The sequence below is a fragment of the Lygodium microphyllum genome, chromosome 5, assembly GCF_053477565.2.
Source record: "Lygodium microphyllum isolate KBCC chromosome 5, Lygodium_microphyllum_v1.1.10, whole genome shotgun sequence".
Lineage (NCBI taxonomy): Eukaryota > Viridiplantae > Streptophyta > Polypodiopsida > Schizaeales > Lygodiaceae > Lygodium > Lygodium microphyllum.
Window position 1 is genome coordinate 170,441,654 of NC_141139.1, and position 27,786 is coordinate 170,469,439.

General features: G+C 41.9%; 1 protein-coding gene across 4 annotated transcripts in view; it reads right to left on the reverse strand.

Annotated features, from left to right (window-relative positions):
- Positions 1-6,898: 6,898 nt before the first annotated feature.
- Positions 6,899-27,786, reverse strand: part of LOC148036686 (Mitochondrial inner membrane translocase complex, subunit Tim44-related protein) — a 126,246-nt gene continuing 105,358 nt past the window's right edge. Inside the window, exons 7-11 of one of the 4 annotated variants that reach the window (XM_087678735.1) lie at positions 20,083-20,151; positions 13,940-14,038; positions 13,689-13,757; positions 13,479-13,535; positions 6,899-7,265 (exon numbers count right to left, since the gene is read on the reverse strand). In XM_087678735.1, the coding sequence (XP_087534861.1) occupies positions 7,248-7,265; positions 13,479-13,535; positions 13,689-13,757; positions 13,940-14,038; positions 20,083-20,151 (312 nt within the window). In that variant the 3' untranslated portion in view covers positions 6,899-7,247. Of the gene's footprint in view, positions 7,266-11,882; positions 12,885-13,478; positions 13,536-13,688; positions 13,758-13,939; positions 14,039-20,082; positions 20,152-27,786 lie in introns of those variants that run through there. The other 3 variants (XM_087678734.1, XM_087678736.1, XM_087678737.1) reach the window with 3 other exon arrangements.

The window sequence follows — 27,786 nt, forward strand, 5'->3', positions numbered from 1 at the left end:
GAGCCAATCCAGAAACGCCAACGCATAGACACAAAAGCAAGTACTTTATCTGCATCATAAAATGTAAGAAAAATAGCAAGGAGTACATAGGACAAATGACCAACATCGAGAAAAGAATCCAACAACAACGAAGAAATCCCGTCAAGAAAATGAAGAAAGACATAGAAGCAATAGAAGTAATAGTTGATAGCATAGACAAGGCTAGGAATGTTAAGCAAGCCACCATCCATAAGAAAAATGCAACCGTGACAAGATACAACAACCTACATTGACACCCAACAAGATATAAAAAGTATTATATTTTGAAGAGAAGAAACCTCATTTAACATAGCAAAAAAAAAATGTGAATGTTCAAACTCACGATGATTAACTTGAACTATATAAGTATACATATTCTCCTTTCAAGATTCAACTCCATGTATTTAAACAATGCTAAATCTTATCTACAAACGTACTTGACTTTAAAACATGTCACATATTTAAACACTATCAGTAAAACTACTATATAGCAAATATCCAAAAGTTGCATATGGAACTTCATACTCATTTACTTAGCTGAACATGTCAACGTTGTTGCTACAAGATCATGAGCTAAAGCTTTAGTGGAGGATGGATGCTTCATAAAGCAATAAGTTTGGTGCTTAGCAGGATGAAAGCAAGCTAAAAAAAGCCATGCATAAAGGAGGATTTTTTACGTTAAGGCGAGCTTTATTGTTACGATCAGCATGAGAGGGGAGGATGCTTTTCGTGTGCGCCTCAAGAAAAAGAGAGGAAGGCTTCATGTTTAGAGATGGGGGATGGAAGGATTATTCATGTGCTGAAATAATTCGTATGCTTGGAGGCGATGGCTTCTTACCCGTGAATATCCCGGAGGAAACTGGCTATGGCAGTTGAGAGATTGCGAGCGTATAGTTTTTACGTGTGCTTCTACCTTTCACAGAGAGCAATCTAGAGAAGACATGAAGAGGACCAGCTTATAAGCTCGCAACTAGTATGTGCGCTAACCAAACGCCTCAAGAGCTGATTAACAACCAAGGTGGCGAACTGTCGGACAAGAATTTTCCCTAATATGCAAGATAATATAAGTGTTTCTTCACAGGTTGATCAGCTTCGGACTGGAGATCAGGGTTGTTCAGACAAGCCATGTTTCTTCGACTCAGGTTGATCAGCTTCGGCCTGGAGATCAGGGTTGTTGGGACAAGCCATGTTTCTTCGACTCAGGTTGATCAGCTTCAGCCTGGAGATCAGGGTTGTTCAGACAAGCCATGTTTCTTCACAGGTTGACGGGGTGGAGCTTCGGCCTGAGATCAGGGTTGCTCAGACAAGCCATGTTTCCGGAGGATGAATACAGAAATTAATGCAATCGATTGTGGCCTGTAGTACTCGATTCTGGTGGAAGCCATATAAGAAGTTTGATTGCAATTGCCTATGTTGCAGACAGGCCAGTGCAACTGTCAAACTACCATGGCGACAGCACTTTCGCCGTCAAGAGGAAGAACAGACTGCAGAAACTGCTGCTGAACGACTGGACAGCAATGAGAAGGCAGATCAACAAATGTAGGCCGACCTGACGAACACTGAAGCAGATCACTATCCCTCCTATCTAAGACGATAGTGTACCCGATGATCAACCTTGAACACCAGCTGGTCATGAGCTGATAAAGGACCTGCGAGATCTCCGTGCCACCAACCTGGCGCAAGCCTAAGGATAGTGACTTCTAAGTTTGGCGAAATATTAAAGGATTAAAGCATGCATACTACTGCACTATTGGTTTTCGTACGATCAAGGAGGCGTGACAGGGCTCGCATGGCTTTCACAATGGATTCCAGATGTCCTTGTTGATCTCCTGAAGCTGATGACCTACTTTTCTTAGTATATGTTGTATCATCTTTCCATAAACATCCTTGTAACTTACTTTATAAAGGCATCCCAATAGCATTGAGGGGAGGTGTTAGAAATATAGCATGGGAACCCTATGTAAGTAAAGATACATGAGGGAAGGTGAGGTGTGAAGAATGGAATAAAGGGCAAGGGAAACCCAAACCCTAGCCCACATTGAGGCTATACAAATAGCCTAAAGGTCAATCTCAAGTAGATGAGGGAGTGTACCTAATTAGTTGTACTTGAGGAGCTTAATAGGCCATATCTTTTTCTTGTCCTTGCGTTCTCTTAGACTCCCTATTGTGCACACATTTTCATGCTCCCACTCTGATATTTTAACACCTTTGAGCTCTAATTTTTAAAGATCACAAGGGCAAGGAGAAAACTACAAGCATAGAAGTAAAAGCCAGCTTTCAATATGTTCTCAACATTTTTTAAATATTATATCTTATTTAGAAGAATGTCATTTACCGAAAATGCTCTTTTAGACAAATTCATTTCAAGAAGGGCTGTTCTTTTCTTAACACACCATTCATTTTGGGGGGAGATTGGCACAAAGTGCAAAGAGAATCTAGGAGAGAAGTGAAACTTAGATATCTTTTAAAAACACAAAATAACTCATCCTTTTGGAATAACTCAAGATAGAATGTAAGAAATATCTACATCCAAAAAAAGAAAGCCCTTGCATGAGCAAAAGATGGTACATGTATATTAGAAGGGATATTGATCATCATGAGGGGGGAGTGAATGGCTAGTTTGGAAGTTTTGAGTCTAGGGAAGAATGATGACCTCAGAAGGGAAAAGGAGGAAAACAAGCTTGATGGTGTGAGATGGCTCAAGCTAGAGAAAGAGAGCGAGGGTTTTGCTTGATCATGACATCATCTATTGAAAAGGATGTCACATAATACAAGGAGCTAAAGGCCTGCTACAAGAGCACCATAGTATGAAAAAATGATCCTAGGGAGAGTGAGCTACAAGAACGGTATGCTAAAAGAAGACGATATCTTCTACTTGGGAAGAAGGTGGGGACCTAAACATGCAAGGATGTTGTCATATAGATGGAGGTCTATTTAAATGTGTGAAGGTGGTCATGGTGTGATTGATATGTCTACAAAGAAAAGTAGGTTGTGTTGAAGAAGATGGCAACTATTAAAAAGCGTGAGAGCTTGAGAGAAGTCACCTACTTAGGCCATGACCTTACAGAGGGTTTAAAAGCCATAGTACAAAGCCAAGTAGACTACTAAAGAAGAAGGAAGACACCTTGATCTTAGAGAGGAGGAGGAGTGCAAGAATGATCATCTAGTGGATGCTTCATTTGAAATAGAATAGTTGTTTTGAGAGGATTAGCTAGAGGATGATAGCCATAGATCCAAGTGCCTAAATAGAACAGTTGTTTTGAGAGGATTAGCTAGAGGATGATAGCCATAGATCAAAGTGCCTAAGGCTTACAAGTAAAATATAACAACAATGAGGTGGCAATCAGGACTTTATCATAAGGCTGCGAGACAAACCAACTCAATGGTAGACTAATAAAAAATTATAAGATGCAATCATTGACCAAAGGGCAGTGCAATGCCAAGATCACTAGTGGGGATTTTTAAGTACACAAGAAGGTGTTATCATCCATAGGCGAATCATTGTTATTCTAACATTGGAATTTGCATCTAATTAAGGGAGGTAGCTCTATGGCTAAGGGGAGAGTCCTTGACTCACAAAGGGGATGTCACTTTACTAATCTCAAGGCAAACTATTTATCATCAAGAGGCCATTATTTGATCTTGCGCATGCAGTCATTCATGTACATGTAGTTGACTTTTCAGCATACCTCCACCACAAGAAAAGAATGAGATAGATTCTAAAATACACCTAGCACAAAGGTTTGATCAAAGTTTTGAAATATACTTTTATCATGGTTTTTACTTAAGAGACATGTCCATGAATAGATTTCATTTAGTTAATTGCGGATTATCTCTCAACACCAGAGTGAATTCATTAAAATCTTACTTGGTCCTCCAAATAAATTTTGATTAGGAAAATTTGCATCATGTAACTATGATATTGTAAGTGTTTTTGGATGATATTGATCTATGGTCTATGTTTGTGCTCGTCTTTAGAATTTTCTTGGATGGACGGATGCTTGAGGTTGAGTTTGTAAACACTATTGACACATACTAGTTCTTTTTAAGAATTAGTACATTCAAAGGACATAAACATAAATATAAAGGTGCTTGTGAAGATGCAAGTCCTTGATTAATAGTTTCTCTTGAAGGCCTGAGGATTAGAGTTACAAGTCTACTAGCTTAGGCATATGCTACCAAGCCCTTGAAAATCTTTTTGGTGCATCTGATAATTTTCAACTTCTTGTAACCCTCGGGGAAGTTACTAAATGTATATCCTCTACATCACGTGTGTTCAAGGACTATTTATAAATATCCTTATCTGTGAATTTTTCCTAAATAAAACATAACCATTTTCTATTCAATTTGTAAATAACCCCTTTATATGGCACCCTTCTATATGTAAAAAATGTATAAAAATGGTATTTTAAAAATACCTTATTTTCAACCCACATGATGCACACACATATTCATGAGTAACTTACCCAAGTTGTAACCTTAGAAAGAATTGAGACTAAGGAATATTCATGGCTTTCTATGTTTGAATACAATAGATATAACTTTGCTTATCAATTCTTTTGAGAGATATGGTTTAAACTTGGTTCAATTGTTCATTAAAGCCTGAATAAAGAGCTTTGTTGTTGGTGAGTCATTGATGGAACCATCTTTGTGGGAAAAGAAGAATGATGGAATTTTTTTGAGTTGAAGAGCTTAACTCTCAAGCTTTTTTCTGTCTTGAATCTTTTGTGATCTAACCTTCAATTGGTCCATTTGTTGATGATATATGAGTTGCTTGGGCAGTTATTTTGTGAAAGAAGTTCTTTTTAAGAGAATTTGAGCTTGGGCCTTTGGTTTGAGTCGAGACAAGGGTTTCAATCATTAAAATGTCATTGTCTAGACTCCCTCTTGCTTGGGTTCTAATAAGTGGCAGAAGTTTAGAAATATGGAGTTCATGGAGATCTTTTATGTGTGACTCATATTTGAGAGCTTGGGTAGTTTGAAGTCTAGGAAAAGAAACTAAGTGTGATTTTGAATATGAGAAACTTTTTTTCTCGATAGCATTTGGACAAGGGTTGTTACACAATTTCATGATCTAGGCATATTTTGATGTGAGAGTAAAGAAATGTTGAGAGTTGAGTTACAAGAGGGTTGTTAAACAATATTATTATCTAGGCATATTTCTATGTGAGAGTGAAGAAATGTTGAGAGTTGAGTTACAAGAGGCAAAGAATCAAATCATATTTTGACAATCCACTTAAACCAACCCTAACTCAAGACCTAAATCACTTCTAGCTTTCCTTTTGCCTTCTTGTTGGATTATTGGTGTGGTTTACCTATCCCACTATTAGTTCAACAATGTTGTATGCCGTGGTTCTACCATGACAACTATTGATCCCCAAGTGCTTCATCTAAGACCACAACTATTTATTCTATGACTACTAATTGGTAAGTTACAATTTCCTACAATATGTGGTTGAGAACTTATAGGCCATGACTAGTAAATCATCTACCTAGACCATGACTCTATACATCTACTTGACCTGGCTTGCTAGTCTACCTTCCTATTATCCACTCACTTATCTGAAGTCAACTTGCAAGAGTGACTCACTTTCCAAGAAGTCATTTCTACTTAAATTTGACCTACTAGCCTACTCGTTTACTTACAAACAACATACCTTGAGCTAGCCTTAGAAGCTAGACCAAGAGCTTAGTTTCTACAAGGAATGATTTACCCAAGGTTGAGATAGAGTCGTCTTTACTTGCTTGAGACCTCAACTATATACCTTACCTGAATCAATCTCCAAAGTGGATATACCATGACTGCATTAGGACTACTACAAGAAACCTAGTACTAACAAATCTTTGGCTACACAGTACGTATGCACAAAAAGGATTGTTTGGATACTCCATTGACACTTGAAAGGTCGAAATTCAATTGAGCGTGAAAAGGAAACTTTCACCACCACACATTGATATTGCATTGAGCTTGAACATTTCGTAGCATCGGCTTGAACTGACGGATTTAATATGATCCCCCAAAACTCAAGTGGGCCAATTCTATACTTAATTCAAAGAGAGTGAGAAACAAGGGGGAGTGATACACGCTGATTCCTCTATCCATAAGGTATAGTCTCGACTCTAGAACCCTAAAATGGCTTTGGTCGAGATCTAGGATAACACACTAGGACAATCAACATTCGGTTCTTCCTAACTTTTCCCAATCTAACATTTCAAATATTCTATGGAAGCCTCCCGACTAACCAAGACCACTCTACCCTAGGAAAGATCCATTAGGGATCTAACCACCTATGTTGCTTGGAAAGTAGTTTTAGTTTTGTAATTAACCTTACATGTTTTTGTTGGATATATAAAATCAGCTTCATTAATTAACCCATTAAACAATATTTCTTCACATAGTTTAAGCAAGTATATGAATATAAGAAACATACTCCTTTTGAAAAATAAGATATTTATTCAAGTTCATTATCTTTTTTCTCATCACAATAATTTTTTAGTCCATATCAAGACTTCGCCCAAAGGCCAGAAGAAACTCATACTTGTGGATAAGTTTTTATTAAAAGACCCAAGCCTACAAGCATAGGTTCTACATTATTTAAGTCATGATTTTGATCTTGGATCATAGGCCTTACTGATGAGCCAACTTTTGTTGGTCTATTTCATTCCCAATCTAAGTAATGAGGGTGAGATGACTTTGTCATTGCTTTCACAAGCCATGCAAGCTCTCTCTCTCTCTCTCTCTCTCTCTCTCTCTCTCTCTCTCTCTCTCTCTCTGTGTGAATCTCTCCCTCTCTCACACAAGCAAGAAGCAAGAAGAGAGTTCTCAAGATTGCACATCACAAGAATAAGCTTATCCATTCACTTTCTCATTTTAATACATGGCCTCAGTGCATTAGCTTAGGTCAACCTTCTCTCATCTTGCATACACTATTTTACATTTTACGACTCACTAGGCTAAAGTCATTCGAGCTTACATCTTACTTGGATTTTACAATTTGCATGGAAGCAAGCCCATCTCTCTTTTACAAAACTAATTTCAAATAACTTAAAAATAATTCCAAATAATTTTCTTGTCCAAAAAAGTGCATGTATTGGACAATCACTCTATATCTGCTTCTCTTGACCTCCTAATTTTTAAAAGCTTTCTCATTATAGTTTATCCACAAACGGGTCATCAATGACTCCACCATACTTGCAATGTGCCTTAAGTGAGCTCCACCTCCTTTACCTCAATCACCATACAAGCTCTACAAAGAAAAAAAGAAGTAGAATTAGAATTAGAAGTAGAAGTAGAAGAGAGAGTAAAAATTTCTCACACATCTCTCTCTCTCTCTCTCTCTCAAGAAGCATACAAGCAAGAAGAGAGCTCTCAAGATTGCATACCATAAGAATGAGCTTATCCATTCACTTTCTAGTTTTAATACATGGCCTCAATTTTCTTGGGTGCTTTCCCATTGCATTAGCTTAGACCAGCCGCCTCTCATCATTTATACCTTATTTTACATTTTACAAATGTTTTTTGACTTGTTAGACCAAAGTCCTTTCAGCTTACCTCTCACTTGGATTTTACAATTTACACAGAAGCAAGTCCAACCCTCTTTTATAAATATAATTTCAAATAATCAAACATTAATTTCAAAAAAATTATAACTAAAAAATAGCATATGTTGGACAATTGCTTTATCTCTGCTTCTTTTAACCTTCTACATTTTTAAAATGTTGCCCTTAATTACGTGACCTTTTTTAAATTGCACCTTCTTAGAAGGGGTTAGCATTATCCCCCTTCTAGAGTTGTGCAAATCCCATGGCACTCTATAGTCTAGTGGGGTCTATGTGTAGTCAATGCTACTTGGAGGTGTAGAGGGTAACCACTTGGTAACATTGTGATTGTAGGCAACTGCTAATGGACATGGGATTAGCTCTTGTTCAACAGTCTTCTCAGGAGTTGACTTGATGTTAAGGTAAAGAAGAGAGAGAACAAGATTATGTGGGCCACTAATATTGTGGGTTAAGTCGAGCTTGTCTTCAAGTTGAGTTATCACCATATAAGAATATGTGCACTTCTTAAGAGTATCTATAATATAAGCATAGTGTAACTATTGTGCACTGTGCGAGTGCAACTAGGAGATGGATCGAAACCCCAATCAAGCTTGGACTGTGTTATCCTACACTTGAGAACGTAGTTGGTGCCCTGAGTCTGTGAGGTGAAGAAGGGCTAAGAGTGAGGCCCTCCTTAGGTGCTATGATTGATTGTTTGTGAGACTCTTTCTTTTTCTTTTTCTTTGTCCTTTTCCTTTTTTTTGTTTTTGATTCTTTTTCTTTAATGAAACAAAATAATGTACAATCAAATGATGAGTACTTCATTGTGGCCCCCTTTGATTTCTCGATGTTAGTTAGGTGAGTGACCATAATGATATTTCCAAGCATGCTTTGGTCATCATGTAGGTTTCTAGCATGGACCTTGCTACCATAGGTGTTGATGGGAGAAAGGGATAGTTGCAATTGGTGAACTAGTTGACATTCATATCCTCTAACCATTCAAAATAGTATCCTAGTAGCAATGTAGCATGGAGTAATCTTACCATTGTATATCTCTCTATCCCTACATTCACATCAAAGAGGAGTGGTATAGACCCTCTTCTTCTACCGCCTTATTTTGGTTGAGCAATTGGAAAAGTAACCTTAAATAATTACATGTGGTAATGAAACCAAGTTTTGGGCAGGTTAAGAATTCCTATATGAACCCTTTGAAAGAAGAAATCAAGTCCTGCTCTCAAAACCTGAGTCCATCTTCTAACTTGTCTACATTGATGTTAAATATTAAAGAAAATGATAACCTATCATATTTTGTAAAGTCATAGTAAACTTTGTGCCTTCTAGGATAAGGCATATAGGTGGGATTTCCTCCTTCAAAGGGTACTGAGCTACAAAAGACTACCCATGTTTCCATGTTGTCATCCAAGATGTTCATTCTTCAAGTTGGTTGAGATTCGTAGCCCTTTGCAGTCTTTAGTACCTCGAATACTTTGTCCATCCAACAATCTATTGATTCTCACTGCCACAGTCTAAGATTTTGAGTCTTTTGCTTCATCCATTTCTTCCCTACTCTTAATGACATCTGAATTCCTTTTTGCATCACTATTAGTGGTAGCACCTTTTTGAGTTCCTAAGGAAAGTTCAATGCAAATTGCATGGACATTCCTCAACTTCCCACTGCTCGTAAGTGTTGAGCTCCCTATCCCAAGTAAGTGAGATGTAATTCCCTCTCTATTAGAAGGGTATATTTGACACTAGTTTATATGTGGCAATGAGTTTTCTTCTAGTTTTCTCTACCCTCTCCCATCTTCTTTGCATGGTTTCTATGAATCCTTCTAGATTTTGTGTCCTTTTCATCTCTCTCATGGTTTCTTGTTGTGGGAACTACTCATTCTTTGAGTTCCTCATCTATCTCAAGTGTAAGGGGTGATTATGGTAGTTCTTTTCTGGTTTGGGTGGGTTCTTCAATTATGACAATCGCAATTATCTTTAGCTCATCTATTGAGAGTCCAACTTCCCAAGATCATAGCTCTTTCTCTTCCCTTGTCATGTTGTACTCCCGCATGGAAACTGCTACCTCCAAATTGTGTTTGAGTGCTTTCCTAGTGAATTGCAACGTCTATAGAATATCCATTGTATTGTCCTCACATGGCTCCCACACTTCAAGCAATGTGTTGTAAAGCTTTATTGTTAAGCCTGCATTACTGCCTCAATTGCTTCAACTCTTTCAACTGCCAAGTTCTTTTCACACTTGGCTTGAGCTAAGCAAGTGGCCATGTTTTCCTCTCTCATGCTAGCCCTTGGTTCTACCACTTCATAAGGACCTCTAGTGTGGTCTATTGTTCTTGCTAGATTTGGATTAGGATATTTCTTTGTTGCACTTCATAATTTAGTTGTGTTTGGAGTTGGACATAGTTATGGATCGATTTTCAATTTCCAACTCCAAGAGCTGTCTAGTTTTTTGTTGGGCCTCTTTTCTTCGCTTTGCTTCTTCTATCTTCTTTACTCCTTGCTCTTGGAGTTGCTTCATCTTCTCCGGTTCTTCTATCCTGGCTTTATCTTTCATGGCTTGAGCAAGTGGCTTTTGAGTTGCATACGATTTTTTCTTTTCTCCTTGCACTATTCATGCAACTCTCCATACCCTTTTCCTTTTTCATTACTTTCCTTTAGCACAACCAATTCTCTCTTGAAACAAAAGATTTTCCTTGTTTTCTATTGTCGGTGTGCCGTGTGAGATTTTCTCTCCTTTTCTAATGCTACTAAGGCTAGCTTTCTCTTCTCATCTAGCTAGTTCCTTTGTAGTTATAGGTAGACAAGTTTTTCAAAGACTTGTAGTAGACTTGGTGTAATCATAGATAGAGAAGTCGATGATCCTTCCACCCCTCCATATCTTACATGCCATCTCACCAAACTTTGAACCTACAAATTTGTAGTTTTGCTTTCAGTTTCTCACTTCAAGAACGTCATGAATTTGCTTCTACTTTGTGCCTAATCAAAGACAAAATGCAATAAAGATATCAATATATATACAATTATTCATAATTTCATTACTTGAAAGCTTCCTCACATCTCCTTAAAACTTTTCAAAGCTTCTTTGTTAGCAACCATGCTCAACATATTGTTCAAACTATGGGCTCTTGAAAACAACCCATAGCTTCCTTGCCATCATCCATATTGGCATATCTTGCAAAGACTCTACTCCAAGAGGTGCTCTCTTGGACAAGAAGCTCATGAACTTTTTGTCGTTCACCTCAAAGTGCAAGCATAGGTAATTTCTTTTGGAGAAAGGCATACATATCGACCGAGCACCTATGAGGACTACATGTTTGTCCAAAAGCCCCCCACCTAGAATAGGTCATTGGATAAGAGAGGTCTTCACGCCGCACCTCTTTATACCCCCCCGAAGCTTCTTTCCCCCAATCAAGCCAAGGGTTCTACAATAGTTGATGGCATCCGAAAAGAGACCTTCACTTCGTATATATTGGCAACAACCCAAAGCTTAGAACTGGACTTGGCATACGCTAAAGACAGTCGATCGCTTCTTTGCCACAGTCATGTACTTGGGTATGTTGCAATCAACGCACTTGAAGAAAAGACATTCCACATGTAATTCCATCAGAGGCCTTCACTTTGCATATGCTAGCAACCCAGAGCTCATATGCTGAAGAGAGCCCAGCGCTTCTTTGGCGTAGCCCTGTTGGGCATGTTGAAACCAGTGCACTCAAAAGAGAAGACATTCCAAACATATGCTGGTCGTTTTGTATATGTTGAAAACAGCCCAGAGCTTCTTTGGCGTACTCATCTTGGGCATGTTGCACTCAACATGCACTAAGAGAAGTCATTGCAGACATGTGATTGAATATAGAAAGAGAGCTCCACTTCACATATGTTGGCAACAACCCACAGCCTCTTTGGGATAGCCGCGCTGGGCATATTGTGATCAACGTACAAGGCATAACAGCCCATGGCGCAAGAGGGGGGAATCCCAAGGCACATGGGGCAAAAACCCTAGGCGGCAAAATTTCCTTCAACTCTCTCTCTCTAATTATAGGATTTTCACTTCTTCAATCTCTAAAACTATTTCTCATGCATGTGAATCGATATCAACTTGGACATCACCTGCAAAAACAATTGTTGATTCTCAAGAGAATTCAATGGGTGCCAAGCCCCTCAAAGAGCACAGAGAGAGAGAGAGAGAGAGAGAGAGAGAGGGGGGGGGGGGGCGGTGAAGGAACAATGTGCGCTACTTTCTTGTGCCAGGATCGTGTTGCCATTACATATTTTGAAAATCATGCTGTCACTTTAAAAACCGTACATTGCAAATCATAATCACATCATCAAGATTGAAAATGGCAAATCAAAATCACACGATCACATCGAACGTATGGCATTCGGAGAGTTTAACAATCCACTTTCGAAATGGATTTGGAGTATCAAACTGATAGAGTGAAAGAAGTCACATACTAACTAACGCTTACTTTGAATGAGCTTTGAATGCTAACCTGGGATGGACCGCTCAACAATTCAGATACTTCTGTGCCAGGGCAGTAATTCAGACTGAGCATGGCCTAGTGGTGCCTTAAAGTATGATACCACTCTATTCACACAGCTTGCCAGCTTATAGCAAGCCTCTGCTCGTAGTGAATCCTCAAAAAACTCTATTGACACAGCTTGCAAGCTCATAGCAAGTATCAATGCTTGGCAGGTCTACAGGCCAAACGTTCTGACACTGACACATTTGGATGCTGATGCATCTATGAAACTCTTGTCCATCAGCAACATATTGAATTATATTCCCTTATCACCACCTTGGAGCTGGATAGAAGATAGCTATGAAGCAGGGACCATAATGTATTCTGATTACATCTACCCATCATGGGCCTCTTTTCTTGGAGAAATATCAATCCCCAAGTAGTCACAAACAAGAGTGTTGTGCCCTTAAGCTGAGAACTATTTACTCAATGTAGGCAACTCTCCTGCAAAATTTACCAACCTTTCAAAATACCTGTGTGATAACTTGAATGGTAATAGTACTCTCCACTTGCAATTGACACACTTTTCGAGAAGATTTCCAATGCCAGTTGTCAGTCTATTTAACGGTTTCACACTTTAGTTTTGGAGACCCTTCCAGTAACTTTGCCTAGCAGCAACGTGACAGCATAAACCACCAAAGTTCAGATGGTCATAACCTTGTGCTTGCATTACCCTTCTGGAATTCGGGGAAAAGCCTGGCTTCTGAGATACTAAAGGGAAATTCTGGCACAAAGACGCCATTTCTTTTCTGGTTGTCCAAAAAATGTCTCCAACACCCAAACATCTTCGACCAGAAGCTGACAATCAAAGAAACATCTGAAGTCATAAGCCCTTCATAAGCTGCTTATCCCAATTTGTACAAAATCCTACATGTAGATATTATGTGACATTCAGTGCCTTTAGAAATCACCAAGCAACAGAAAATTTGGAATCATGCCACAAAAATATCATAATCATGAAACTTGTCATTCGACGAGGAAGTGAGAGCAAGAAAGCATCTACTTGTCCCAAGAAATATCCCAGTTATCTCATGGCCTTATTTTGACACAAGCCAACTTCCAGTTTCCTGAATGTGTGGTTCAGGAGATATAAAGTGTTAGCTAGAATCAACCGTGGAAACCTCAAGGTACGAGATGGCAATCTTAGCCTTCCAATTGCATTCACATATAGTTTGGCATTACAAAATGCCCGATTGGCTGTTCACTCAGCGCTTGTATTAGACTCTCTTGTGAACTTTATGTACCATTGAAGTACTATACAGGGCTTGTCTTGTATTTTTACCGTTAGAGGGGTTCATCTTTGCCTTCATTGGCGAAAAGAAACACTTGTTCAAATTGTACTTGCTCTTTTTGTCCCTATTGTAAAGAAAGACATGAGAGATACAACAATACCTCTTTAGTTGGATCGCCCTCGACTAAACGTCCTTCTTGGTCATATGCTCCAAATTTCTGTTCTCACTCGGAGTAGGAAAAAGGGGGGGAGTGAGTGCTTGCATTAAAAAAGGGATAACATCATTGACAACTAAGCATGTGAATAAACAATGATGTCTCATGGATAGACTTCACTCAAGCCTGTAGCAAACAGAAGTACAAAAGCATTACTTGTTTGCTTCGTATCATCAAAGTGACTTGCACAAAAGCATTGTCAAGCTTTTTTCCTTCCGCAGAGGCCTGCACCCTCAACAAATCAACAGACACGATTGTGAATGTTCACCAAACTGAAGGATTGACTGCATTTCATTGATGAGCTTATGCGATCAGTTTTTGTTGACCTATGAACCAAATATTCTACTATTAAGCTGCCACTTTGTATATCATCGAGCTAGGTGTAACAAAGCTGAAGTAAATCATACCAATCGAGCTTGCAAAGTTTGTAGGTTTGGGGACCCGACAATCTCCCAATGAATGCGAGACCATGAATCCTCTCTTAACTTTAACTCTTTTTTCAAAATCTGCAGATATATCAAAGGAGTCACAATAATCCACTCTCTCCTTGATATTCACACAAATCATGAAAGAGGCATTTCATACCAGGCACTTATGAGTTCAACTTAAACACTTGGTGTAACTTCTTTGAGGAACCCCGCGTGTGTGAGAAAAAGTTTGAACTAATGAATTGGAATATTCACAACAGACCCTCTAGACAACCTAACATAACCAAAGAAATGCAACACACTCATGGATCCAAAAGGCTATGAAAATACAAAGCTACAAGAACTAAGAAGGGGATTGTGAAGCAGGCACAACAGGGGCAGTGCAAATGATATCCATGTAGTATAAGAGTATAGAAGACAACCTCCATTAGAGATCTTACAACCATGCAGCGTATCTCTTGTGGGAAGGACCCCAATAAGAAGCCTCCATATAAAAACTTCCCTCTAGTAGGGCAGCTTAGACTCCACAATTGAAGCAACTGATCATGCCACTTAGCTTTACTATGTCAAACAGATCAGACTTTGTTTGTTTTCTCAATCACCCATCTCTTGTCCTCAACCATTTTATGGTAAACTTGATTGGCTGAATGTTTAAGAAAATCCTCCACCTTCACAAAAGCCCAATCGCACCATGAGGATAAGGCTGAAATGCAAGCAAAGGGGAATGTCTCCAAAGTCGTTCCTCTAAGTTTGATCAAACCAGCCTGCCAAGGCACCCGACAGTACTAATGGATATGGCAGAAACAATAAACCCGAGACTGACCAACAATGATAGCATCCTATATAGTCCTCAAACCCAACCTTGCCATCCTATTAAAATTATCATCCTCAATGTGCTTCTCAAACCTGTCTAACAACCAGGATGTTGTCAAAACCTCAGCTTGCAAGAAATTAGTTTCCTTTCTGGAGTCAACAGGATGGCAACTAGTGAAGCAAAGGATCTCCTGCCAAGAGGCTATCAAGTGCAAAAGAAGAAATAATTGTGAAGTTTTGACTGTTTGTACAATGTCTATCCAAGGATGCTGCTGTGCACATAAAGACTACAACAATGCCAAGCACAAGGCTGTCATATCAATCTTGATATCCTATTAAGGGAGCATTGTTCAACCGTTTTGGCATAGAAATATGTTGCCAAGAGACCCATACTTGACCCAAATGATTTCCTTTCTTTTTCCACAGCATGAACCAAAGGGGCTATACCAACTCTTACAATGACTTCTGCATCCAAGGAAGCAAGGGTAGGAATTAGGGGATCGTACATATCATGACCGTTTGTGCAACTTTCGATCACAGATATAGAGGCCAGCCCTAAGATTTCCAATACATTAACTTATCATGAATGTGTGAAGACATCCAATCAAGTAAAACGCGAGGGCCCACATCCACGCCGATGGGATAATCTAAATGTCTAATAATCTCATCATGAGAAACAATCACTCCTTGCCAACCCAAAGCTTGCAAATCTCTCTCTGTCACAGAAACGGCAAGTTCCCTGCCATTCCCTCTTTGGAATGGCCCTTCCATGCCTGCTAGCCGAAATTGATGTTTTTTCCCTTTTTTCCTTCTTGCTTGTCTCACGCTCCTTCTACCACCTAATCATCCATCTCCATTGCAAAGAACAACCAGCACATGCATCTACAACCACCATAATCAATGACACATTGGAGGAGGAACAGAAAAGGAAAATGAGAGCACTCCATGTTCAGATGACAGGGCTGAAGATGCATGAAAAAGTCGAAGAGGACACCAAGGAGCTATACACATTAATGAATATCAAGACGCACGTCTCCACTTGGAGATCCGGCACGAAAAGCATAAAAGGGGGGAGCTCAAAAGAGAGTGTACTCATCCTCCCCATCCCCACCATGGAGGCTAGGAGAGACTTCCTAGCTCGACATTATACATCGAAGGGGACCGAGGTATTTTCTTGGGTGATGATCTCACACCGACCCAACTAGCCCACATGAGGGACTGCATGCCAAAAGTAAAGGCAACTAAGGAGGAGGGCAAACTCACCTTCTACAGAGGAGGCAGAGTAGTAGTTATGTAGAGGCACACCAAATGACAGTGTGAGACCTACAAGACCAGCCTTGCACTTTACAAAGAGTAGGGTCCGAGAGGCCATTGACACACTCAGCAGAGGAGAGGCATAGAATCATGTTGGATTAGTAGCTGAGCATCTGATTCATGCTAGAGATTTAGTGGCACGATTCGTAGCTTTCATGTTTAACAAAGCCATGTGCAAAGACCTCCCAGAGAGCTACAACAAGAACACCATTGTGCCTATCCTCAAGTCCAAGGACCCTACTTTACCTTGTAACTATCGAACGATCATGGTTGGGCATACACTGGCTAAGTTATACGCTTTCATCCTTGGGCATGAGTTGAGCAAGTCAGTAGAGATGTGAGGTCTTAGAGCACAAGGACAACTGGCTTTAGGAGAGGCTTCTCCATATTGGATCACATCATCACACTCGAGCAATCATTGAGGCAAGGGCCCAATGGCCAATGACTTACTATTGCTTTGTAGACTTCCACAAAGCCTTTGACAGAGTGCCAAGAGACAAGTTGATACACAGATTTCATACCATGCCAGTATCGAAAGAGCTTAGTTGGGGTATTTTGGCACTATGAGAGGCATGTGGGCAAAATATGGACACATGAGGGCCTTTCACCACCTATTCACTCCACCATTGGGGTGAAGCAAGGATGCCCAACATTATTTGGCCTATACATTGATGGGATTGCTGATTATATCTCACAAGGAGAAGACAAAGAAGCTCCACTAGCTGGCACCTGGATACCTCTACTATTGTATGCAAATGACATTGTATTGATAGTAGCTGACTCTCTAGAGGGGCTACACACACTTGCATGCATTACACTCCTATGCAGTGGATAGTGGGCATTCAATGAACCTTGGTAAAACCAAGGTGATGGTATTTAATACTATACCACAGTGGGATAGGAGATCAACACCTAAACTCACGTATGGACAAGAGGAGTTGGAGTATCTAGATTCTTATACATACCTAGGGGTCCTATTCACAAGGCCCACCTTTTCTATGCGTGAGGTGGCAGACACTAGATTGACTCGCAAATACACAGCACTAGGTGGTTTGGAGAGCATGTGCTCATAGGTATAGTTTCAAGAACCCCGCACCAAGCTATGGCTCTTCAATACATTGGTCACATCCACACTACTCCATGGAGTATAGATATGGGGGCTGAGTCTTGACCACCATAGTAGATCAAGGTGCACTTATGATAGATGGAGGTGAATGGAGAGACCCCTAGTGTCCATGATATCTAGGATGATCAAATGTGGGGCCTCAATTCCACATGAGATTATCAGAGCCTCGCTAGTGGCTACATCAATTGTGGTAGAGGGCCTGACCCGATCAGTCACATATATACATGGCCTAAGGGACTTACCCGGACATGCACGATTGGCTCTTGAGTCTTCCAAGCAACTTGCCAAAAAGGGTGATACTTCATGTTGGTATGCACAAATGTTGGCCTAGTTTGAGCTATATGACTTTAGCATAGACAGGATACCCCCTTTCCAGTACTCCCTTGATGCACCATCTCTTAATTTGAGCAAGTCAAAGATTTGCAAGATCATCAAGATGGATCTTGCCCATCTGGATATCAAGCGGATATGGTTGATGCCCAATGAAAGAGCTGAGGACAAAGATGGCTTTTTTTTGTGAGTATTTCTTCATACTACAAACGATGGACTTATTGTTCACCCAAGATACATGGACACCCACCTTTCAAATGGGATCAGATGTACTATTGGCTAGTTGTGCATCTCCTCACATCAATTGGAGATTGAGACTAGAAGATACAAATCCATCCCACTTGAGGAACGCATATGCCAAATATGTTGATTAGAGCCAAAGACACAAGAGCATTATATCTGTTGTTGCCCAGTTTATTATGAGGTCCGAGGCTATTTCCACTATTTGTTTATAGATGGATTTGGACAACTATCCAAAGTCGCACATTTTACTAATTAGCAATGGCTTGGCCTCTTTCTTCTTGAGATACAATGGCTTCATGACATGCTCCTCATCAGGAGTACAACTCCTCTAGGACGGGGAGGCCCTTCCCAAAGGCAACTCACAAACTTCTTTGCGAGGGAGACTCAAAAGACCTCAGTATAGTTACAGCCCCAATCTACACAAGAGACGCTCTCACCGCCATAGTTCACACATCAGATAGGGAATACTGATTGATTGAGCCGTTTAACTCAGCCAATCTAGATGTCCTAGGCCTCGACATAAACAACAACGACATCTCATAGGTAGATACAGGAGATTATCGCTCAAAAGGCTCTCCATGTCCACACAAGATTGTACCATCTAGAGCTCATTGTTACTAGATAGAGTTCTACTTTACCAACCACTCCAGTTGCATACACTCGAGAAGATTATGATTGAGGTTTAGAGTAGAATCCTTTATCCCTGTGTTGAAAAGTTAGGGTGTGATATTATCATAGGCCGAATGCACACGAATCGAACGAGCTTCTTGTTGAGCATGGCATTTAACCATAGAAACCCAAGGAGCATCCTTAGATGCCTGACCCTGGCACACAGAACGTGACTCAACAGCAAGCCTGGCTTGAAGTGAACCTATATTAGCATTACAATGCAAACCTGGAGGTGCAAGGGGAGGAACATATTGTTGCGGCACAGCTTAGGGTTCACCCTCCTGCATATCCACCTCAACATCCAAACCACGCTGCATAACCTCTGGAGCATGATCACACTCAGAGACAAAATGACCCAACTGGTCACATTTGAAACAATGTTCCACAAAAATCCTCTCTCTCTCTCTCTCTCTCTCTCTCTCTCTCTCTCTCTCTCTCTCTCTCTCTCTCTCGTAATGGATGTTTATATTATATCAAAGCACATAAGAAATAAAAAGTCATGTCAAAGGAACAGAAGAACTTGTCATGTGCCAAGAAACCAAGTCCTCCCTAGGGAGGATGACAGCATGCTGAACGAGATCTAACTGCCAATGCAGAAAACCCTTGAGCCTAGATACGTGCCTCTAAACACCGAAGGCTGAATCAAAAAAGAATGCATTCCGGATGACCCAGTTATGCCAACAGCCCCAAAAACTGAGAAAGTGGAACAATATCTTCACAATGGCTGCACGGGAATGGGGAATTTTGCCTTAGCAAAGACCTAGTCAGAGGGGTACAAAGACGGTCCACCAACTACAACTCTCCAAATATCAGACAAAAAGGGCTAGATTTTTTTTGCCACCAAGAAGAAAATAGATCTGTGACAAGAGGATTCCATATTGGTACTGCAAATGAAAGAATTGCCATTGGAGATTCGACGCTTGGAAAGCACCAAGGCAAAGGGACATCCACCAATCATCACCCTCCAAAGAATTTATGTTTGAACAGAGTCTTGTTGAGCCAGCCTTCCATCACCATCATTCTCTACCAAGCCTCAGTTTTGTGCACGCCCCAAACAACATTGGCTTTGGTGACCAGCCAATTTGATCGCACCTCTCTTCAACTCAATGGGGGATGTTGAATGGTCATTCACCTTACCTTAAAGATAAGCTTTGATAGCCTCAAGTACGTCATTGAGTAGAAACTAAAAGTACTCACCTACCACATTGTAATGACTCACACCTACCACTCACTGATTGTGGATCTCCCCTATCACTCTCTTGTACTTCTATATATCAGCAGTAGCTCCTCAAGGCAGTAGACCAGTAGCAGTTGTTCTCTTGCATATGCTTTGTCTTCTCATTCTCATTCTCTTGCATTATATTTTCTCATATGCTATCCCCACCAGCAAGTACAGGCCATCCAAACGTCATGAACAGATTCAATGATTTCTTAATTGGCTGTACATTACTTCATCACTGCCATAGATAGGCACTTGGAGATTCAAAATCAATGTTGACAATGTATGTAGTTAGCTAGTATACTTATTTCTCAAATAGATGTCTATGGCATAGTACACGCTGAATGCGCACACACACACACACACACACACACACACAGAGAGAGAGAGAGAGAGAGAGAGACTAACCGAAAACATATTTTCAGTAACCAGATGTCTAAGAGTATTTCGATCACCCGTTGCGATGGCAGAATTAATCTGTTCAAACTGAAGGGTCTAAGCACATCATTTGATAACAAACAAGCCCTAAGCATTTATTGAGACAGAAGATTAGTACTCGTGTAATCCTCCAAACCATCATATATGCATGTGTGTGTGTGTGTGTGTGTGTGTGTGTGTGTGTGTAAACCATATTATGCATCCAAGAAGAGAAGCACACAGGAATTCTTCCAAAAATTCACTCTTGTAGTTGCTAAATGTACCTAGATATCCTGAGTCCATGCTCAGAGCTACCTGCAAGTCAACTCTTTTGTACACCAAAATAAAATTTTGTTCATGCAGTCCTACCAGTCAGTTGATATTTCGTGACAAGTGCTGAGCTGCACTTTGCCTTCCCTGCCACCTGATTTGAACCATCCCACCCTTCTAGCCATGGATGCTGGCTGCCCCTTCATCAGCTCCTGCCACCTCAGCTTTTGCATATCCCTTGGCCTGCATGCTGCCTTCAACCACTCCCTTCTAGCCTGCATACCTCTCCCTGGCCTGTGTATAGTACAGTCTTGCACACATCCTGCTTAAATCCTGCATGCAGCTACTCTTGGCCCTCCAACCTCTCCCACCTGCTGTCAGCAACCTCCCCCATTTCCTGCTCATTTCTCTTTGTCTTCCCCCCTTTCCCTTTATGGCAGCTTCTCCATCCCATTTCACATCCCTTCTTCAACTCATCTCTTCATCTTCATTCCAATCTTTCTCAGTCCTTCCCTCACACTTACCAACCAATTCCTCCTCACAAATTCAGGATTGACACAACCTAACAGACAGCACCTAAGCAAGAGACTTCTCCTTAATCAGAGAGCTCTCTTCCAGTGTCAAGATTCCACACCAGCTCTACTACGATGATAATCTCCACTGCACATGTTTGTTGGGGTCCTGGGGGCTAGATCAGTCTTAGATGGTCAGGCAGCTACTCCCCTAGGCAAGTGCCTCCACCCAGGAGATCAGATCTTTCTTTACAAAGGGGACTTCAAAGATTGGGGGGGGGGGGGGGGGGGGGGGCGCCGCGGCGGTAGAGGGTGTGGGTTTGGGGTTTGGTTGTGCTGGGTTGTGATTAAGGTACTCTAGTCTAGACTAGATCTAGATCTGAAAAATAGATATGTTTCAATCTGAATGAGAAGTCTAGATCTCTAATAGTTTTAAGAGGATACTAGGTTTCTTGGTGTCAATGACATTACCCCCTCCTTTAGTGGCAAGTTCCATGAGGAGTCATAGGGTTTATTGGTACGAGTCTTGGCTTCAATTGATGTTGTTGATGGAAGTTCTTTACTTCAGTAGGTGCTTGACAAAGGTGGAAGGCTGGTTTTCATATTCACCCATTCGCATCATATCCCTTCCAATGGACAACATCTTCAAGCCTTTTGTGAGAGATTCTTGTATGAAGGATAGTCTCGACTTTGTACTCTGGGTGACCTAAGCAAAAGAAAGGGAAGAGGAAGAAGTTGGAATCATCTTCCAACTCTGATACAAACTTTGTGGAAAAGCGTAGAGGATATCCCACATGTCCTCATTGTGGAAAGACCTCGCACCCCGAGGCAAAGTGCTAGAGGAAATGCCCTCACCTTCATCCAAGAGCGTAGGGTGGATCTACATTGGAGCCTTCGCCTACCTCTACTTCATCACCCGCTATTACCACCGAGTTCGTGTTTTTACACATTTACCAAGTGGAGGAGCCTTATTCGACTATCTCATCTTTTGAGAAGCTTTGGCTCATCGAGGAACCTTACTATCTCATCTTCTGAGAAGCTTTGGCTCATTGACAGCGGTACATCGAGTTCTATGACTCCCTGAGGTGGTTTGTTGCAAGATCTCCATCCTTTAGAGGGTATCGTCACTGCTAGTGACATCTCTTCACTGCCTATTAGTGGTGTTGGCACCTTGCCTCTATTTTCTAACCGTCCATCAAGCTCCATTTCAAAGGCTCTCCATGTTCCGAACTTGGGCTTCCATCTTCTCTCAATTTATGGCCTTCCTAAACTCGGGACCTGTGTTGTCTTCACCAAGCTGGCCGCCTTTGTTGAGGATTCTTCTACAAGAGCCACTTTTGTCATAGGTTGGCAAGAGAGGGGGCTATCTATGCTCCATTCCCCTTCCCTTGGGCGAGGCCCTCCGAGGCCACTTTTCTATTGCCGCACCCACTCCCGATTATGCCCTATTTATCCCACAAGTTCCATCCCATCTCCTTTGGTGGTTTCCTCATACCTCCCATCCCTTTCAAAGGGGGACAATATTGGTGATGTAGCTATGGATTTCCCAGCCCTTTGTGTTTCAAAGGAGGCGTTCAAGGATTATGAGAAATTTATTCATGATTTCCACTCTACTTTGGGCCTTTCCTTTATGCGGCAACCTTACCATCCCTTGCCATTTGGCCCTTGGTCCCTATTGTTTCTATGCAACTTATGGCGCCTTCGATAGTTCCTCACTACGGTCTCATAGTTGGATTAGAGGCTTGGCTCACCCATCCGCAATTGGAGTTTTTAACAATGATCTATTTGAGGCCTCTCCCTTTCCCTTGCCCTTTGGTGGCCTTTTGTTAGATCAAATTTTTATATGGAGAGGGGTCTTGCTCCCTGGCTAGCTTTCTTCATTGACAGACTTCATCAGCATTGGCACTCTTCCTACTACACTCAGATCCGCATCTCCTTTGGCCTTCCGCCACTCTCCCTTCAGCCCTATTTAGCCTTCCCCCACTTGCATGGGAAAGTTTCGTCAAGTGGCAGCTTTCTTAATCCATTTTCAGCAATTTCCAGCCATTTGCAACCCAAAGTGGTCCCATGCATTAATTGACCCTTGGACAAGCATTAATCCATTAATTAATGCCTAGTCCCTAGTGTCACCACTGACACTTAATGGCCAATTAATGATCCTAGGGGCAAACTGACACCAAAATTCACCTAGAATCTAACAAGTCTAACTTGTTACAACTTTTGCCTTTGACACCCATCTTTTTCACAGGGTCCTTCGGTCTTCAACTGTGAGAAAGTAGCTTGCATCTCACGTGTGCAACACATGTGCATCTTTTAATTGCACATTTGATTAATCATTTAATCAAATGTCAATTAAATATAAGCAAAGCATCAAATTTTCATGTCCTCGTGACACCGTCCGCTACCTAGGGTTCCAGGTGGGACTCGACATCGCCCCCGCCCAGTAGTTTCTCCCAGTCCTTGACTCTATTCGGAGGAAGCTGACCTATTGGAATACTGTTCACCTCTCCCTAGCAGGCCAAGTCCTGGTGGTCAACCAAGTCCTCCTAGTGATGCCTTGGTACATTGCCTCATGTTGGTGCTTCTCCCGTCCTGTGTTGCTCAGCTTCGCCGCCTAGTGCGGAATTTCCTATGGGCTGGGTCGGACGGTTCCAAGGACTCTCAGGTCAAGATGACGTGGGCGACCATCATCTGGCATCGGTCAAAGGGAGGGCTTGGGAACATTGACCCAGAGTATCAGAGTATGGCCCTTTTGGGAAAGCTTCTAGTCCGCGGTCTCACACTAGGAGAGCAGACCTGGAAGGTCCTACTGCAAAAGGGTCTCCAAGAGTGCAGACCAAGGCTTGGCGGGGATTGGAGACCGTCCTTGAGATGAATCTTCACGACAGCCCAAATCATGCCCCCCAGATCCCCATTCCTACGTAGCTTACTTCGTGTGTGCCAGGGCCTCCGTAAAGCCCTAATTCAGAGCCCCCCAGGTTGCCAGGAGAAGATAGACCATCAGCCAGTGATCTGGAACCCCCAAGTCAGAGATCAGGAAGGGGTACAGATCGGTGAGCACCCCCACATCCAATGGGCTGGTTGGGAGGCCGGCCCAACTCGCACCATTAGGACCTGGCGGGAGGTGTACTGGTTGGTGGACAAGGAGGTGTTACAGCAGGCATCAGGTTGCCAAAGAGGAGTCAAGTTGAGGAGAAGGGAGATTAACGCAGCAATACCTTAGGAGTGGCTTGGCCCCCCGATATGAGAGTTAGTAGAGCTTGGGGAGGTATGGGCCACTAAGTTTTCACTGATAGGTACCCCCCTATACATGGTAGGTAGAGTGGGCGGCGCCCCGCATGGGACCTTCTTCACCGTTCAGGAGGGGGGCGTCTAGCCCTTAACAGAGGGCAGTAGGATGAGGGGATAGTTGTTCTTTCGTGGAGGAGGATTCGAGTGGTGGGCCTTCAAGGGAAGACATGGCGACTAGACCACTATGTTTTCTGGGAGGAGCTCCGAGAGTGGCGCCTCTGGATTTGGGAGGGGGGCGGACCACTTGATGAGTTGGAGAGGGACCCAAGAGAGTAGCTATGGCCAGCCACTGCAATCGCCAAGAAGCCACCAAGGTTCCTAGAGTACACAGCCAGGATTGGCAAACAAGCGTTGATGTAGGAGGACATGGATTTAGTGCCGTCACATAGCAGGTATTGGGCAGAGCACAGTATTACGAATGCTTTCGGATGGACTTTCTGGTACCCCCTATGGGACAGCTAGAGGCCGGGGAGGGTATCGTATTTCGTATGGCTGATGGCACATGGAGGCCTGGCGGTAGGGAGTTGGTTAGCCCAAATGTAGAAGGATGGAGGATGTAAACGCTACACACAGTAACTTCTGGAAACTCCGAAGAAGCACTGCCTCTGGTCGTGTGAGGCGGCGCAGCTAGTGTGGAGAGGAGCATGCCGCATCCTCCGCCGCATAGCACCCAGCCTTGGATGTATCTCATGGGGAGCTTTGTGCTGGCAAGCAGTCACCCAAGGTCGTCACCTTCTATATGAGCCTGGGATGCAGGACACGATCTTCCTTATTGAGGTTGGGTCACGTGCAATAGCCGGCTTGGAGGCTCTACCCATTCGCCAGGTATTGGAACCCACAGCAGACCACTCTGAGATATGGGATATCATAGGGAGTCTCACTGGATGGCATATCTGGAAGGCGCGGTGTCAGGAGGTTTTTGGAGGAGAGAGACTTTCTATACAAGCAACTTTGACAGAGCTCTGGACCTCCAACATCCACTCCCTTCGCAGCCGATGGGACCAGGTGCAGGGTGAGTCTCGAGCTCGTCAGAAGCTACGTCTTCATGCGCACTTGGGGCTGTCAAGACTTGCTTTTCGAGATGCAGGCAAGCAACCCCAAATGGCAATACACACCCCCCCCCCCCCCCCAATGGCTTCTTGCCCCCATCACCCCTAGACTGCCCTAAGAGGCCTATATATTTGATATTTCCGTGACTCTGTATCAGCTCCAGCTAGTCTGTTGAGCAAGAGCACTTCTTTGTATTCAAGGTTTTTCTCAAGTAATATAATTAGCCACACTTTATTTGCAAAAAAAGCCTCAGTCTTAGTCAAACAAGGACATTAGAAGCTCTGGCATTGTATTCGTATGTCGTTTTATGTGTTTTAGACACTAGATGAAGGACACATTAATGCATTTCTTTTTGGGCACTTTTAGCTATTTTTAGGAGTTTGACCATATTTAGGATTTTGTCACTTTTTGCCTATATATAGGCAGTGTGCCCTCCCACTCTTATTATCCATCATTGAACCGTCGTGGATCAGGCATCCCTCCTCGTTCTCTCATTTCCTTGCTACCATTTGGCACCCACACTGATGCCTAGAGCTACATGCTGGGACTAATTGTTACAACCTTGTACATTTAACCATTACAATCACATTGTTTCTTCTCTCAGTTGCGTTCTCTCTCTGTCTCCTCTCCGTATTCACTTTCCTCTTTCCATTGTGCACTCTCACAATACATCCACCATAGCCTACCTAGCAGAGCATTCGAGGCCTCCCAGCAACTGGCCCAAGTAGGACATGAGACCTCATAGCATGCATAGGTTAAGCAATGGCTCACAAGATATGGTATCAACATGGAACACCTTCTCTCGTCCAATATGACCCTGACTACCTCTCCATATACCTCTCCCACTGAGAGAGAAACTTGGTGTGGATTAAGGATTCGTCCAAGTGCAACATTATTATGGCTTGGGCTTTTTCATCATCTTCGACATCTATAGGATTGGATGGATCAATGGCTGAAGGGAAAATAAACCCTCCCCATCATTTTATATTTCAGTAATACCTACCATGAGTGAAAGTATCTTCCATCAAACTTGCAAATTTGAGGCTTTACATCAACATATGCCATGATAGGAAAATCTTACCAATTGCACAAGGCAATGGGAGTATCTAATCCTTTACAAAGCAAGCAATATTAGCAGAAGTAAATTGATGTCTTAAACCATGTAAATAGTAGGCTGAAAGTAACTGATGTATAGTCAAACAAATAAGATTAGATGAAGAGATGAAAATGGTCAATGTGTTTATATCTGACACACAATCTTACAACGATCAAGACAGAGATGATGAGAGTTAAGCACTTAGTGAATATGCTTAAGGTAAAAAAACCTAATCTCCTCAAGACTGAGTCGGCTTAATGTGTCTTGCTTACGAGCTTCAATTAAATAATGGCAAACTATTTGTTCCAAGGTTCTATCTGCTGCTTGGAGTTCATTGACTCAATAATGATTAACATTCAGCATAAAACATCTTCCACATACTAATTGGAGACGAGATCATGACTGAGAGACGTAGCATCAGTGTTTACAAGCACTCATCTCACAATATATGCCTACAAGTTAGATTTTGATGAACTTAATGATGTCCACCAAGTGTGTTCAGACCTGAGGTGGAGCTTCTAGATCTCCAATGAGTGCCAAAGACAGTTAGTCAATGATTAAAATCACTATTAGAGTTGAAATAGTGATTGGGTTTAAGAAAACCCTAAAGCTTGCAATGAACCTTTCATGACTGCCAAGACCCACAATTATGGTTTTGCTCTGTGTGAGCAGTAGAGAGGGAATTAGTCCAAACCCTTTTAGGGTCAGAAGACCCCTCAAATGATTGCGTCCCCCTGCAGCCTGGTGGCAACACGCTTAACTCCATGTTGTCCAAAATTGCACTTTTTCTGGTCTCACTGCAATGCCAAGCTGTACGACACACAACGTTGAGGTTTTAGGTGCTAGGTCTATGTGCCCGGAGCTAGGGAAGAGGTATCCAAAAGAAAGCGAGCCAAGATATGCCCTTCTTTGGCTACACTAGCTTCTCCAAGGTCAATAGGTCCAGATTGGCTATGGAGGTTAAGAGATATGGTTGAGAAATGAACTTCTCATGTACACTTAGGCTGGGATATGGATAGGGGAAGCTCAATGGATCAAAGGTGGCTCTGATACCATGTTGAAATATTAAAGTAGCAACATGGAAATATTTGCACAAGAGGGAGGGGAGAAGAGAGCTCAAGTACAAGAAAAAGATATTGCTTAGTACGTTCCTCGAGTATAACTAAAGTACACTCTCTCATATACATTGAGAGTGATCTTTAGGTTGTTTATATAGCCACACTGGAAGCTAGGGTTAGGGTTTCCCCTGTCCTCTAATCCATTCACACCTTGTTGGAAGAGAGGGAGAGAGACAGAGTGGAGCAGAAGATGAGCCTCAGCTCATTGTTGAGCTTCTTTCATTATTCTTCCATCATACTAACTGAAAGAGACTTAAACACATAGGTATGACTAACCAAGACTAACTGTGGTTAAGTCACTAACTACACCGACTTATTGAATGTCACACACGTGTACAGTTGCATCTAGCTAATGTCG